Raw genomic sequence first — 17,156 nt, forward strand, 5'->3', positions numbered from 1 at the left:
GAGTAAGTAGCATGTTCACAAAATTCACTGATTAACTAAATTGGTTGAAATTCTGAAAATCAATTAGAACAAAGAAAGATACGAAGGGACTTAAACAGATTAGCAACATGATGATCTAAAAGGTCTTTTAATTTCTGTCTTCTGTAATTATATGGTTGCCTCATCTTGGAATGCTATCCGCAGTTAGGGGTTGGTATTTCAGAATTATTTCATCCAAGATGGTGGCATGCGCCATTTTGGCCCTGATCCTTCAGTCCTTGACTTTATTGGGAGTTTTACCTGAGTAAAGACTGAAGCAGTAGGCCACATCATGACCTTGTTCAGAGTGCAAAACTCTCACTATAATCAATAAATCAATCCATTGCATGATATAGCCCTTAGCAAAACAACAGCTATCAGAGCAGGATGAATAGTGTTCTGGATGAGACTTTTGTGGTTTCTTCCAGTCATACTTACTTTGGCAATCCTCTTGTGCTATATGGTTGTCAATATTAATGTCATCTACAGCAATTCCTCCATGTCCTTTTCCAATTTCTCCCTCGACAACCACCTGGCAAAAGCAGATAATTTTACATTGGCTTTAGTGTTAATGCCCAATAACTGTATTCAGGAATTCTCAAACAGTTCTTTAAAAAAGCATCCAGCTTAAGTTCACATGATGTCACATGTACATGTACTTTGCTTGGTTTTGGTCAATATTTGTTGCATACCAATATTGCATTATGTAATTTCACACCTTTTCTAAAGACTTTTAAATTGAGAACAATAGATGTAGTAAGGTTGAAACTTTATCAAGGTGACAAATGGTTGGTAAAGCAGTTCAACTAGCCTTCTGCAACAAACTGCTTGTATTCCTGTCATCTAGAATCCCATGAAATATGCCACTGCTGTTATTGTCATGGCAATAACATCCCACATGCAGCTACAATAGTGTCTACAAAAATTGTTCCTTGACATTTTCTACCATCTCATATGAAATATAGCCGGCACAATCTCTCAGACCTTGACTCTGTTGCCCCAGAACAAATCCAACCAATCTTACCTGATAATGTTTCACAGACTTGTGAAGAAGGACACGTCCTTCTTTCCAGCAGTTCCCCTGATGTCCACTCAGTGTCCACAGAACCTGATCATATTCATCTGGCTTCTGGTATCTCAGTTTGATCTTCAAGGTGCCAACATGGGGCCCAGACATATGATACCAGAAAGTCATGCAGTGTGCAGAGTTCTGAGAGTAAATCACAGGGCTTAGCAGCCGTGCAACCTTGCCTTTCTGGTTTTCATCAGCTTGTGAGTAAATGAAATTGCCATCTCCTGCTGTCACAATAATAGTGTGTTAGAAACAGTGACCAAGTTTCATTTTTTGTTAGTCTAACAGACCAAAATATTCCAAATCACTCTATCCTCTTCCAGATTTATCTGTCAAGAGTCACACTGTTAAGGTAGGTGGAGTATTTACCTGGGGAATTTTTAAAAATGATACATTAGCAATAACTTCTTTTGGTTGTAAATCACAGCTAATGACTTTCTGTAATTCACCATGATCATGTATAAGTCTGATAGCGAACTGAACTGTTGCATCATGGTTGATGTTCACTGCTAAGGCATGCAGAGGTCATTCACAGTTGCCCAGGAAAGGAGACTAAAACATGCTCATTACAATGAGTGTTCTGTTTTTCAGTGTATGCCTACTGACAAGAGACATCTATGTTGCACCAGTCTAGATATAAATACACCTTGGCTTGCCCTACAATTATTGTGTGAAGGACTATTTTAACTCTGTTTTCAAATTGTGCAGTGTTTATATTTTTTAGGAAGGAATGAACATAGAAGTATAAAACCATTTTGAATAGCCATGGTTAGACAGGAACTGAAATACAAACATTGCTGCAGAAGTGATTTCTATGTAAAGCTGAACCACAATAAATAATGGCTGGACAAATTAATCTCTGGAATTACTCGATTGATTTCAGGGATGAATTTTGATTCAATATATTTGTGTGAAATACTCTCCCAAAACACCAAGAATGTGCTGGGATTTCCAAAGCGTGCAAGTGAGTTAGGTGTCCTGGGATTTGGGTGCCTAACTCCCTTAGGCTCCTTCAGGAATCCCATCTTTAATGACTTTAAGTGAGAAGAATGTGGAAATTTTGTTCAGTTTGGGTAACAAAATTACACCAGTATGTTTCTCATAATGTCCATCCAACAAAGGATTATATTTAATTTCCATCCAACTAAGATTAGTTTATAGTTCATATACAGTACAGTTATAAGACAAAAAGAAAAGGAGTACTTGTGGCACCTTAGAGACTAACCAATTTATTTGAGCATAAGCTTTCATGAGCTACAGCTCACTTTATCGGATGCATTCAGTGGAAAATACAGTGGGGAGATTTATATACACAGAGAAAGTGAAAAATGGGTGTTATCATACACACTGTAAGGAGAGTGATCACTTAAGATGAGCTAATACCAGCAGGAGAGCGGGGGGAGGGGTGAAGAAAAGCTTTTGTAGTGATAATCAAGGTGGGCCATTTCCAGCAGTTGACAAGAACATCTGAGGAACAGTGTGTGTGTGTGTGGGGGGGGGAATAAACATGGGGAAATAGTTTTACTTTGTGTAATGACCCATCCACTCCCAGTCTCTATTCAAGCCTAAGTTAATTGTATCCAGTTTGCAAATTAATTCCAATTCAGCAGTCTCTCATTGGAGTCTGTTTTTGAAGTCTTTTTGTTGTAATATTGCGACTTTTAGGTCTGTAATCGAGTGACCAGAGAGACTGAAGTGTTCTCCGACTGGTTTATGAATGTTATAATTCTTGACATCTGATTTGCGTCCATTTATTCTTTTATGTAGAGACTGTTCAGTTTGACCAATGTACATGGCAGAGGGGCATTGCTGGCACATGATGGCATATATCATATTGGTAGATGTGCAGGTGAATGAGCCTCTGATAGTGTGGCTGATGTGATTAGGCCCTATGATGGTGTCCCCTGAATAGATATGTGGACACAGTTGGCAACGGGCTTTGTTGCAAGGATAGGTTCCTGGGTTAGTGGTTCTGTTGTGTGGTATGTGGTTGCTGGTGAGTATTTGCTTCAAGTTGGGGGGCTGTCTGTAAGCAAGGACTGGCCTGTCTCCCAAGATCTGTGAGAGTGATGGGTCATCCTTCAGGATAGGTTGTAGATCCCTGATGATGCATTAGAGAGGTTTTAGTTGGGGGCTGAAGGTGATAGCTAGTGGCGTTCTGTTATTTTCTTTGTTGGGCCTGTCCTGTAGTATGTGACTTCTGGGTACTCTTCTGGCTCTGTCAATCTGTTTCTTCACTTCAGCAGGTGAGTACTGTAGTTGTAAGAATGCTTGATAGAGATCTTGTTTGTCTCTGTCTGAGGGGTTGGAGCAAATGCGGTTGTATCGCAGAGCTTGGCTGTAGACAATGGATCGTGTGGTGTGATCTGGGTGAAAGCTGGAGGCATGTAGGTAGGAATAGCGGTCAGTAGGTTTCCGGTATAGGGTGGTGTTTATGTGACCATCGCTTATGAACACCGTAGTGTCCAGGAAGTGGATCTCTTGTGTGGACTGGTCCAGGCTGAGGTTGATGGTGGGATGGAAATTGTTGAAATCATGGTGGAATTCCTCAAGAGCTTCTTTTCCATGGGTCCAGACGATGAAGATGTCATCAATATAGCGCAAGTAGAGTAGGGGCGTTAGGGGACGAGAGCTGAGGAAGTGATGTTCTAAGTCAGCCATAAAAATGTTGGCATACTGTGGGGCCATGCGGGTACCCATAGCAGTGCTGCTGATTTGAAGGAATACATTGTCCCCAAATGTGAAATAGTTATGGGTGAGGACAAAGTGATATATGCCATCATGTGCCACCAATGCCCCTCTGCCATGTACATTGGTCAAACTGAACAGTCTCTACGTGAAAGAATAAATGGACACAAATAAGATGTCAAGAATTATAACATTCATAAACCAGTTGGAGAACACTTCAATCTCTCTGGTCACTCGATTACAGACCTAAAAGTCACAATATTACAACAAAAAGACTTCAAAAACAGACTCCAACGAGAGACTGCTGAATTGGAATTAATTTGCAAACTGGATACAATTAACTTAGGCTTGAATAGAGACTGGGAGTGGATGGGTCATTACACAAAGTAAAACTATTTCCCCATGTTTATTCCTCCCCCCACCCCCACTCTTCCTCAGACGTTCTTGTCAACTGCTGGAAATGGCCCACCTTGATTATCACTACAAAAGGTTCCCCACACCCCCCGCTCTCCTGCTGGTATTAGCTCATCTTAAGTGATCACTCTCCTTATAGTGTGTATGATAACACCCATTTTTCATGTTCTCTGTGTATATAAATCTCCCCACAGTTTTTTCCACTGAATGCATCCGATGAAGTGAGCTGTAGCTCATGAAAGCTTATGCTCAAATAAATTGGTTAGTCTCTAAGGTGCCACAAGTTCTCCTTTTCTTTTTGCGAATACAGACTAACATGGCTGCTATTCTGAAACCAGTTATAAGACAAGACCTTATGCTAGTGTAAATCAGAAAATCTCTATGGAAGTCAGTGCAGCTATGTCCATTTACACCAACCAAGGATCTGGTCCATAATCCTTAAAACTCTACAATAGATTTCTACAAACATCTCAGATGGCAGGACATAAGACTTATCCCGAGATCACGTAACAATGCATTGTGATTGCAGATGTATTTCTGCATATGAAGCGATGCAAATGGCATTAGAACTAAGTAATTTTGAATGTAGGAGGGAGAAAAGGAACAATAAAGGTATATAACACCTGAATTCTAAATTAGGTAATATCTGTCCACGCACACAACCAGTGTTTAAACAAAAGAAAAGAAAAAAAGCAAGGGTTGTATGTAACATAAGGCTATGGAAGAACAAGGCTATATTTTCAGGATTGGTGTTTATTTCTGTACAGTGTAGTGATATTAATACCCTAAAGCAGTGCTACTCAAAGTGATGGTCCGCGGACCAGTGCTGGTCCGCGAGCCATCAGCTGCCGGTCTGCGCGCACATTGGAAAAAAAAATTGCCGGTCCCCCACATCAGATAGCTTGAGTACCACTGCCCTAAAGTACCTTTAGAACAACGTTCATTTGAGTGTTTTGTTGAGGTGTTGTAATGTGTTCCAAACTGGGCCAATGGGGGCTGACCAGCCATGCCACTCTGGGAAGTATGCGAGGGAGGAGACAGTAAAAGCTGAAGGAAGAAAGAAGAGAGGAGTGGGAGCCAGGAGCTAAAGGCAGTAGAGGTGAGAAAACTGGCCTCTCTAATGTGAAATGGGGGTGTTTCTGCTTTATTAGACTAATCATTGTTCAGTCAGATACCCAGTCCAAAGGGGATGCAGGGTAGATCAAGGTTTGGAAGAGCTCTGCACAGGAGCCAGGATGAAAATTATGTGATTCTTTCAGTTTTACTGCAATAAAGTTCTGTTCAGCTTCTCAGGCAAGGGTTTCTGTGCCTGAATGTTCCTCCCAGCCCTGCATTCTGTTCAGACTGCAACATATACATGTGCAAGTGTGCCTACAGGGTGGTGATAGGGAAATCCGAGGGGCGGGGGGAGAAGGGAAATGACTGAAGAGTTAGGCTGACTGACCAAGTTGGGAAGAAGTCAGTCCAAACATAACCATGTGGAGGCCTCATACCACATGTGTATGCTGAAGTCATGTGAGGCAGGCCTTGCAGTCTTAAAGCAATTGCTTCAGGGAGGGCGCTGTTGAAGTAAACATGACTTCAGGGGAGTTACTCCAGATTTATACATGTGCACATGAGAGCAGAATGTGACTCAAAATGGTTAATAATTTCTCTTCCATAATATATAAAGAACTCTGGAAGAAAAATTGCCTAACTTTAGTGACTTCAGATACTGGTCAGCTTGTCAATCACTGCAGTTCTGTGCAGCCAAACTGCTTGCTAGTAATCTACCTACATACCCATTTTGTAGCTGCTGCTGAGTGGGTGGCAAGCAAGGCAGGGGGAGACCACCTTTGAGTCAGAGAGGAAATTTAGGAAATTTTTGTGTCTTGCAGTAGGAGGGAGGAAAAGGGGCTTTAAGATAATGCTTTGGAAACTTCTCAAAGCTAGATACTGGAAATAAAAAGGTCCCTGTAATAGCAGAGCTTGGTAGGAACAACAAAATCTCATTTAAGAAATATCATTTCTTCAGCTCTTGACTGAAGACAAGTTCAGCCTCTATAATCTTTGGTAGCAAAGTGCAGATATTTCTCATTTCCAGAATATTATTGCAGTGCTGGGTCAGGAACTCTGTCTTCGTTGTCTTAATTAGAGCTTTACTTATGCATGCCTTTTAGATTTTGTCAGTCTCTGGCTAACGTAGCTTTTAACCTCCTTTCAATGTCAGATCTTATTGAACCATTTAACTTTACTTTGCATCAATTTTTCCACCATTACAGCCTTCATTTCAGCTAACTGCGTTTAGTTAATTTGATGCCATTTATTTGTACAGTGCCATTTATAGTCAAAGTATTTTAAGTTTTTTTTCTAAAACTACTGTACTTGTCTCAAGATTCAATTGAAAGTGTCTCAGAATTTAAGGAGTCCAATTTTATCTAATTTCCTTGTCATTCTCATTAGGCAAAGGGGCTGCAGAAGTGGAAAGGGGAAATTCATCTCTAGCACATTTAATTAGACTATACGTATGAAAAAGAGAACACTAAAACTAAAGATGTGCAGGTCATGAAATGCCCTCCCATCTCTGGTACTCATCAGTGTATCTATGATCCTGCTATGCCAAAGCCCCAGTTGGAGGGCACTTCTGGGAAAGGGGTTCCTCAGGATCAGCCAATCAGTTCCTTGAGATATTATTTCTTGAAGAACCATGTATGAAGAGGGGGATACCATCTGAGGTGGGTTGATGTTTGAAGAAGCCTTGGAAGTTACAATTCTATCTTATATATTGCTCCTTTGGTAGATGTATACCCATCATTATTAACAAGAATGCATAAGGATCCATTTATTATTATATTGGTTGTTAACTAGCAGTAACAGGATGAGTGACTGGATGGAAGGGTACTGCTGCAGACATTTGAAGTCTTAGTGCCCCGTAGAGGAGTTATCAACCAGGGGAATTGGGACTGATGATTATCTTCATTTCCTGACAAAAAGGCACACTTGTCTTGGCAGTAGCAGACTCAGGAGACCATGAGACCACGACTGTAAGTCATGGGCTGGGTTAACTAGGGCATCATCTTCCTGAAAAGACATATTTTAGAATGTAGATACAGCAAAGTCTCATGCTCTGGAAGGTGCTCTGGCACTACACAAATGCCCCTTTCCCCTAAAAGGTGACTCCATCATGAACTCATGATTACCTGTATGATCTTGAATAGGCCCAGTTTTGCTGGTCAGCACTGACCACTTTAAATCTACTTGGCTGTCGTGTTCCCAGTGGCACAAAGTCTTGTGAGATCCCCAACCAAATCCACAGTTGAAACCATATGCTGGCAACTCTGCAGGAACAGAGGAAGGTGGGGCAAAAAAAAAAGGATACAATTTATCAATATAACTTAAGATTTTTTATTTAAACAACAACAACAAACTACCTTGATTAGTCTATGGAAATAACCATTTCTACTTGAAATTCTGAGAAGCCCTTACAGATCAGGATTGCGAGGCAATAGCTAAAATAGCCAATTATTTCCAATAACTTATGTAGCTATTTTCTCCTGGTTTGATGGGCCAGACTGTGGCAAGGAACCTTGCTCATTTACAAGAGCCAGCCACAATGTGGCTAGGGAGCAAAGCCACTGCTCCATGAGGTAGTGGTACTCACCTCAGCAAAAGGACTGGGATGAGTGAACAGTAAGCAGATTTGGCTCTGTGAAGCGTGGAGGATCAGGTGGTGGACCTCCTGCTTCAGAATTCCACCTGGGAATTCAGCTGCAGCATGGCTCTTCCATACATTCCAAGACGGGGCTTTTTAGGCTATGTCTACATTAGAAGTTAGGGGTGTGATTCCTCTGCTCTCCTCATTACACTAGCATGGGTATAAATAGCAGTATAGACATGGTAGCCATGGTAGTGGCAGCAGAGGCATGGCTGAGCCATCGTGAATACAAACCTGCTGTGCTCAGCATGGATCAGCTGTGCCTTCACTGCCACTACTGTGGCGGCTACACTGCAATTTGTACTCATGCTCGCTCCATGTATACACCAGCAGAGGAATCACATCCCTAGCTCACAGTGTAGTAATAGCCTTAGAAACTGGTAAGCCCTATGTATAGTAGTGCCAATGGCTTTACATTAAAATGCAAGAACAATTTCTTTCCATAGCGTATACATGATAACTGACAATTCTCTGCTCACCCACATTTCCACTCACAACAATATATGTAATATAAATGTACTTGAGGGTCACAAGGAAAAAATTGTGCCAAAGCCACAAAATGAGAGTCTCTTAATTAGTGATGGGTGAACCACATGGAGATTTGGTTTGGATAATTCATCAAAAATTCAGAGGATTATCTATGTCTCTGAGGAGGGCTACAAAACTGGTCTGAAAAACTCATAAGAAAAGGTTTTTAGGATTTCTGGTCCCAGGCAGAACCAGGAAGTGCAGAGAGGCTTGGAAAAGGAAGAATAAAATAAAGCTAGTCAAATATTTTTGAATATATAAATGTTTGAGTCCACTCTGATTTTATGTGACCTGATTAACTCATCTGCTCTTTGAAACATTATCAGATAACTTTTGTTGTAATACTTGTGGCTCAAAGAAGATGCTGTTCCAATTGTCATATTTTTTTTCTAATTGTTCATACCATAAGATTTTGATCTGTGTAATAGCTCACAATAAAATTTGGTTATGAAAAACAACAACAAAAAGTCAGACACGCTAATGAAAGGATTTGGGACAAACATGGCTCCAATAACAATGCAAACAACTCTGTAGGAAAGGCCTGCTGGCAATTACAGTACATAGGTTTAGTAACAAACAGTTTCAGCATCTTTCAGACAAGTTGGCCCACAAGATGGCAGCATTGAAATGGACAAATCAAAAATGAAAAGAGACAAATGTGGCCCATTGCCCGCAAGTTCCGTGTAAAACAAGAGAAGTCTGGTATTATGGGGTTTATTATGGTCAGGATGAGATCATATCTTGTTTTCAGCTTCTCTTCAACTCTGCCTAAAGGTTTAATACAAAGCAGTTTTCAATGGAACTTGGAATTTGAATGGATAGATGTTACAAAAGATAGGATGGAATTCTTTGCATTTCTGGTTTCCAAAAACTGTTTCAAAATCTGTTACACTTTGTCCCCTTTGGAAGAGGGGCTCATCTGAAGCAATGAAAATTCACAGTGGAACAACCCCCCACTCTCAACAAAGTGACTGCTCAAAGGGCCAAATCCTGAAGTCGTTATTCAGTTGTCTGTCAGTCCTCATTCAGGAAAAACTTCCATTAATTTCACTGAGAGTTTTGTGTGGGTAAGAACTAAGAACAGAGGGCCTCATGCGCCCATCAATATCAACTCGGGGACATGAGCTGTGCTCCTTTTCATTCTTATCTCCAACTCACAAGGAAAGCCAATGCAAATGCAATGCAGTACCTGCAGTATTACAGAGTTTCCCCTACTTATTGTGAACCACCCTGTAGGGGAGGTACAGAAGGCAATTTCTGTTGGGGGAACCCTTGGAACCATAGCTCCTGAAGGATCCAAGAAGTAATAATGAAGCTGGGTTGTAGAAGAGAGGCAAGGGGCTACTGGGTGGATTCCCTATTCCAGGGGATCCCCCAGGCTCTTTTTGGACAGAGGGGATCCAAAGCTTGAAGGAGCAGAATTCCCAGCTTCTCCACGGAGCAGGGGGAGCATCTGGCCTGGAGGAAAGAACATGTAAGAAATGCCTTCCCACATAGGTTATTCTCACAGACAGTGGGGCCCTGAGTAAAGATTAAAGGGATTAGGCCCTAAAAGGGAACACTTCAAAGTCAAAGGAAGTTTTTGAAGGAAGAGAGCTATGTTGCAGTGATGTGAAAGTTTTTAAGTTAGCAAAAAATATCCTTTCACGGCTAAAGATGATGAGAAAGACAGCTGCGTCACATGGCAGTGACATTGCATCCATGAAATAGGACTTTAAAAAAGTAGAAGAAAAATGTTAAACAACATTTATTTGATTGAACCCCAAAGGCAGCATCATGCAAAGCTTGTGACATCCCTCACAACATACAAACCACAACACAGGAAAATTGTGATCTATGCAGCACATTGGTCTGAAGCTATCACATAGCACACATAATGAGGCTGAAAAGACTGACTGTTTACTTTAGAAAGGAGACAAGTAACAGGGAACATGATAAAAGTATATAACACTGTGAATGGTCTAGAGAAAATTAATTAATTCTAAAAAAGAGTGCTGGAAGAGCTACAAAACCTCATGCTTCAGGGTTTAAGTCAATCTCTAACTAGTAGGGATTCAGATGAGACCTTCATGGGGGGGGGGGGACGACATTATCCAACGTATGCCTATTGTGGAGTTTCTTGCAACTTCCTCTGAAATATCTGGTGTTGGCCAATACCAGAGACAGAATACTAGACTAGATGGACCCTGGTCTGAACTAATATGGCAGTTTCTATGTATCTGAGCTTTGGTGTGGTAGATACCATGGTTGGGAGTGAAAATGGGCTTCTTGATAGTCCCCTTGATTTCAATAGGCTAACTCTGGCTCACCTAACCCATGGGAGTAGTTCTGCTGAAGTTAATGGGACTTTTTTTGTGAGTTAGGCAATCAGGTTTGGGCCAGTGTATGTTTGCAGTTATTTGAAGTATTCGTTGCTCTGTCTCTATTGTTTTCTCAAAAATTGGCCTGGTGCTAATGCATATTTCAGAAAAACAGAACAGCAGTGTTAGGGAAAGGCATGACATTTCAGTGTGTTTAGAAAACAACTTAATGGGGAAGTGCAAGAATGGGCAGTAAAGAGATTAGGAATTAAAAGGGCCCATAAAATGAGAAATGGACATTTTAGCTATAGATATTTGGCTGAGGAGCACCAGGTGTAGAGCTGCTCTAAATCACACTCTTCAAGGTCCCAGGGAGTGATGCAATAGCTAGAGGTCAGCTGCAGCCATTCCCCCATGGACCCTATGTTGGCAGCTGTGAGAAAGGAAATGTAGATGCTGTGACACTGGGTCCATGCCACTAGAAGATCTTTCTGAACTACAGTGATCCTCTCATGACTTGTTAAGCAATCGCTAGGTTTGCTTTGTAACAACAGCATGGAGTAAACTGGCCATAGCTCAAATGCATATCAGGTTGTTTGCACTAGAAGCAATTGGTTATGTGTGGCAAAATCCCCACTCTTTAAAAATGTAGGTTTATGTGGTATGGAATTAAACCAATTTATCCTCTCAGAAAGTATCCAATGGCTGTACTTCCAGGCTACATCTTGCTCACAGCTGTAATCATCAATGCTGCATATGAACAAGCTAGTCATTTGAAAATCCAGCTGGGTGAGTTCCTTTCAAGTCCATTTATCTTTCTTGGGACACAGTCTGACATATTTCTACAGTTGCACCAACTGGAGGCAAGAAGGAGCAGAATGGCATTCAGGACATGAAGAAAACTCTTCATAGATGCTGTGAATCAGGGTTATCTGAACATTAAAATGGGAATTTATCAAAATAATTGGACCACGTCAGTGCTCACATACTGGATCTGATTCTCATTTACAGTATTCTCATTTACCACTCTGGCAGTGTAAAGCAGTCTTAAACTGGGAGTAAATTATATTTTCACACACTTTAAGGTCCTTTTACACTACTATAGTGGCAGGGCTGCGCAGAGGATTCAGGGGGCCTGGGGCAAAGCAATTTCAGGGGCCCCTTCCAGAGGCGTAGCCAGGTGAAGCGAACAAGGGGAGCGGACATAAAAAAAAGGTGCCAGCCACTTGTACTCACCTGGTGGTGCTCTGGGTCTTCGGTGGCACTTCGGAGGCGGGTCCTTCACTCGCTCCGGGTCTTTGGCGGCATTGAAGGATCCGCCACCGAAATGCCGCCAAAGACCCGGAGCGCTGCCGGGTGAGTAAAAATTTAAAAGGCGCCAAAAAATTAAAAAGGTACCACTTGTGCTCAGTGGGAGAGCAGCCGCTGCCCCACTCCCACCCTAGCTACGCTACTGGCCCCTTCCCTGTCTTAGACCTCAGACTTCACACATTCTCGTGGGGGCCTGGGGCAAATTGCCCCACTTGCCCCCCCCGGGCGGCTCTGTATAGTGGTGTAAAGTTGCCCTAGTGTAAAGAGAATCAGACACACTCTACCTTAAAGATGTTTCTTGTCCCCTCATTTTACCTGATGTATCTTTGTAAACCAGTTATTACAATTGCATGAAACAAAACATTTGATTTATTAACTTTCCTGATTTACACAGGGCTGTGCACACCTGTTGAGCACATATAGTGCAAATACACAGCTTGGTTTATGTGTAAATAGGCAAGAGTTGAGCATGCCACTTGGTTCTTTAAATCAATTCCTTGCCACCGCAAGAGAGGTTTAAAAAGAACTGGGCTGACAAGGCACAGGAATGACACTTGTCAAGTAGTCATCTTGGTGGGCAGGACTGTTAATGCTACATTAGGTGTCTGGGTGACTCGACACTTTTCAACTTTTGCAAGCAGTTTAGATACTCTCCTAAGAAATTCAAACCTTTAAGCATTTTTTATTCCATTCTTGTTTCTAACTTCCTTAGGACTCAGCCCCACTGACATCAATGGCAAAAATCTCATTGATTTAAATAGAATCAGGACCGAATCCGAGGGCTGTTGACTGCTGTACTGAAGTTACACTTGGAGCAGCTGAGGAGAGGGGGTGGAGAAAGATGGCTCTAAGTCACTCCTCCAATTCTGGGTCAGTGGGGGCCAAAGAGGTCCCAGGAATAACTTAGACCAGCTTCAAGGTTAGTTTAAATTACACTGCTTGCAACCAGTAGCTGCAGAGGCTGGGGATCTGAGTAGGGATCTTGCACTCTGCCCGACCCCATCCCTCCCAAACTTACTTGCCCCTTTTCTGCCACTCCATGTCCAAGGCTGACCCTTATGACAACAGGAATGGGTGATGGAGAGCCACTTACACTGCCTTCACATCACTAGAGATTTCCCCAATATTAGGGAATATCCTCAGCTTCCCCTTTATGCAGCGTTTAAGGATGCCTTGCAGTGAGGCAGTGCAAAGATTCTGGAACTTTTGTTTTAATTTATAAACATTTTTTCAGGGACCATCACTATTTTATCTGGCTGCCCATCTGTCTGTGAGCCTTTGTTATATGCTGCCACATGGAGAATTGGAGTTTGGGATCGGCGCTTATCCCTTATGCCATGGGAGGAAGTAGTGCCTAGTGAACACAAGTGACTGACTGAACAATAAAGGGAAATAACATTGGCAAGCTCTGAAGGGTGCCTCAAAGCAATGTCTTTAGCTGGAAAAATGCTGGCTCATCACAGAGCAAGTAACGGCAGTGCGGGGGGGCGGGCAGTAAAGAAAGACAATGAAGAGATCCTGAAAGACTCTCCCCTGCCCTTGCCAAAAGTAGTCAGTCATATTACGGAACAGTCCACTCAAGCCAACAAGACTCAGCATAACTTGCAACTGGAGCTGTGTGCAGAGTGGAAATTCCATTTCATGGAGGATTTTGAGATTTCCAGATTTGTTTTCATTCCTATATGGAAGCAAATACCAAAATTTCAAAATTCTCAGTGAAAGCAAATTAAAAAACAATCACTCTGGCTTGGTCAGACTGTTTTGTTACAATATATAATACATAATAAGAATGTTAGAAAGAAAAAAATCATTTTGAAAGGAAAAATCAAAATGTTTCATTCTGAAAATGTCCTACTGGGATGTTTTGGAACTCTTCCCCCCCACCCCCCCTTTTTACTGCAAAACAAAATGTTGACAGCATTGACATGATGTCACAAAGTATTTCGATTTTGACAGAACAACGTTTTCCGATCAATAACTGCTTTGTCTGACTTTTTCTGACCAGCTCTACCTGCAAGCTGGTTGTTCCCTCTAACCGAGGTGGTGCAGGAGCAGGCAGGCAGAGCTGTCTGTTGAGATCCCATCTTGACTCGAAAGCAGGACATTACTCAGAATAATACATGCTGACTAAACACATGCCTAGGACAAGGGAAACAAATTCTGAGGTGGGGGGAAAGTTTTCACCTATACACCTTTATTCTGGGAATCAGAAATTAAGAACAAAAACAACTTCTAAACTAAGTCAATTTTGCTTCTTAATCAGGTCACCAGTGTCCTTAAGGAAGCATTCTAATTATTAACACAATTCTTTTTGCTTGAAGCAAAGCCTGATGGTGTCCTATTGTGGAGGAAACACTGATACACAGTTACACACCCTGTTAATAATAAATTACTTGGGAGACCGTGCCTGGCTGTGCTTTACTAAAGGAAATGGGAATAACTGAACATTGACCTCCTCACCAGTCCACAGTTATTAATGCAGAGCATTTAAAATTGCTGCTCATACTTTTAGGAGTTTGGGTTTTGTTTTTTTTTAAATTGTACAGGATATTAAAAATGTCCAGAACTCAAATGCTGTGAAGCCTGGGCTGTGAAGCAGGGGGAAGTAGCAAATGAAGGATTGTAAAAGCTGTTAGCTATTGTATTGATTAAGGAAAGATGACTTGCTGCCCATGACAGCTCCTTTCCTCTTAGTGCAAGTTTATGGTAGCAGTTTATATAACCCCATTTTGAAAGTACTTGCTAGAAAATAATATTGTAAACTTGCCAGCTCTGTGGTGGAGAAAACTGGCAAACTTTCTTTATCTTGGTTTTGCAGAATTGTGAGGGATGTCAATAGTGAATCTGTCTTTCTGTCTGTTTTTTTCATCTGGAGCTTGCAAACAGTGTCACACATATGCTGCATTTAAATGGAGTTTGTGGCGTGATTAAGTTAGTTTAGTTTATAACGAGTATTGTCACCATTAGGCATTTGCAGAAGGAAATATTGCTGTTGACTGCATATACATGTGGATGAAAGGAGTTAAATATTTACTGTACAAAGCTCAAAGACCAGATGCTTCTTTACTTCAGAGACTTTTAGGGAACAGAAAGCCAGGAAGTGCTGCAATTCATTATTTTTGTCTTTGGCATGAGATTTGGGTAAGGAATTTACTATGTTTTTAATGAGAAAATTTCTTTTTTATACCTGGCTGTACTGTACTGTCTATTACTGTCGGCTTTTCTGTAGTCAGCACTGTAGTACCACCTGAAAAATAAATTATACATGATATGACACATGAAACAGGACAGTAAGACACAGCAATCATTAGGAAGTTTCTAAATATACATGAAAAATATTACCGAGATGTTTGTCTGGCTAAGCACATACATATGTGAATGTGCATGCATAAATCTCATACAGAATGAGAGAGAGAGAGAGAGAGAGAGATCTGGTTTCCTTTTTCAACACGAGAATAATAGAAAATATTCATAACAAACAGCACCTATGTAGAGCTGTATATTGAAGAAACCGTTTAGAAACACTAACTAATTAATGCTTACAACATTCACTGTGATTGTCCTCATTTTATGAATGGTGAAAATTAGGCAGAGAAGTGAAGTAACTTACAGCAAGTCTTCCTTGAAGTAACTTACTGGCAGACCTGGGGACTAGAATTCAGGACTTCCTAAAACCCAACTCTGCACTCAAGCATCCATACTATGCTGCCTCCCAAATCAGGGATAGAAAAGATCTACATTAGGGAACCTAGTCCATCCCCAGCGACTGCAGGATCCTTCCCCAGCATTGTCTTGTAGCTAAGTTGTGAGAAGAGTTCACATCAAAACTCCACAAGGCTCAGCTGGATCTGGGCTAGAATCTGACACAGACTTTGTGCCTGTGGAAGGGATGCGATGGATGAAAAGCTTCTCTTCTATCCCGACATGGACAGCCTGGATCTTGTGTTCAGGCACACAGGATAGAATGGAGAAACTATTCCACGTGTTTTCTTCTTGGAGCAGGTAGGCAAGGAATGGGTGGAGCCTTGGTTCCACTCTACACTCAGTAATTTACTGCTGATGTCATCATATTGATAAAGGAAACAAAAAGTAAAGGAAGAGGAATGCTTGTTTATGAAGCAATAGGCTGCTGATTATCAGCCAAATCTCCCTTCTCTCACCAGTAAGTTTTACACGTTAGAGAAAGGCCTAGGATGAGTTTTAATGAAATTGAATGCCCAAGCTATATTGGTTTTCTGTCTGAGTGAGTGATATAATGGAGAGTCTGATGACGATGCAGGAAGACACACAAATAATTTAGCTATATTTGGGGCCAAAGTGTACCAGGGAAGAATCTGGTCTAGAGTGTAATGACAGTTATATTGTCAGACAAGGTTATTTTGATACTTACATTTGTGTAAATACTATCAAGCAGCTGAATCTGACAGAGTTATACATTTGAGAATGTAACCTTTCACATGCTAATTGAAAACTAGCAAAAAAAGGGAAGAAGCTGAAAAATCAGCTCTTTACCTGTCCAGTATCCGTAGTGTGGCACACAATTTACACAGCATAAAACATTCCTTTTATACATTTTGAAAATTCACTTAAATAATTAAATTAGCATCATTACATGTTTGTGTTATGTATATTATCTCCATAAAATACCACGTGTCTGAACAGTGCCTAGCACAATGGGGGCCTGATGCAGGCTGGGGTTTTTAAGTTCGATTGTAATACAAGCAATGAATAATATTAAAGCCTGAAGGCTTTATTGAAAAGCTTTATATAAAAAGGCAGTATTGTGCAGTGGAAATAGAGCACTGGACTAAGAGCCAGGTGACCTGGTTCTGTTCCCTCCCCGAGTGGCCTGGCACTTAGGGAAGACTGAAGGCTGCATCACTGTGTTGGACGGTTCAGACTGCTCCCTGTAGTGTATTGTAGAGTTGGCCAGGGTGGATGGTTGGGGCCATGGTCTCATATCCTTCTGAGGCATATGGGTGCAGTTCCTTTCTCGCTGGAGAGCAGGGACTGTGAATGTCATTGAACTGGGAAGCTCTTTGTGTGCTCCTTCCTTCTTCCCCCTACCCCTCAGATGGTGCACCTGTGCCATGCACCATCTGCTCCTAAACTGTGAGCCTTGCAACTAGGG

General features: G+C 41.5%; 1 protein-coding gene across 5 annotated transcripts in view; it reads right to left on the minus strand.

Moving 5' to 3' along the window:
* The window catches only part of NRP1 (neuropilin 1), a 133,383-nt gene that overhangs the window by 6,397 nt on the left and 109,830 nt on the right, over positions 1-17,156 (minus strand). For 2 of the 5 annotated variants that reach the window (XM_077808291.1, XM_077808289.1), the window contains exons 13-16: positions 15,213-15,272; positions 7,372-7,509; positions 1,043-1,317; positions 457-550 (exon numbers count right to left, since the gene is read on the minus strand). In XM_077808291.1, coding sequence (XP_077664417.1) covers positions 457-550; positions 1,043-1,317; positions 7,372-7,509; positions 15,213-15,272 — 567 coding nt within the window. Of the gene's footprint in view, positions 1-456; positions 551-1,042; positions 1,318-6,998; positions 7,253-7,371; positions 7,510-15,212; positions 15,273-17,156 lie in introns of those variants that run through there. The other 3 variants (XM_077808292.1, XM_077808290.1, XM_077808293.1) reach the window with 2 other exon arrangements.

The sequence above is a fragment of the Eretmochelys imbricata genome, chromosome 2 (assembly GCF_965152235.1).
Source record: "Eretmochelys imbricata isolate rEreImb1 chromosome 2, rEreImb1.hap1, whole genome shotgun sequence".
NCBI classification, from domain to species: Eukaryota; Metazoa; Chordata; order Testudines; family Cheloniidae; genus Eretmochelys; species Eretmochelys imbricata.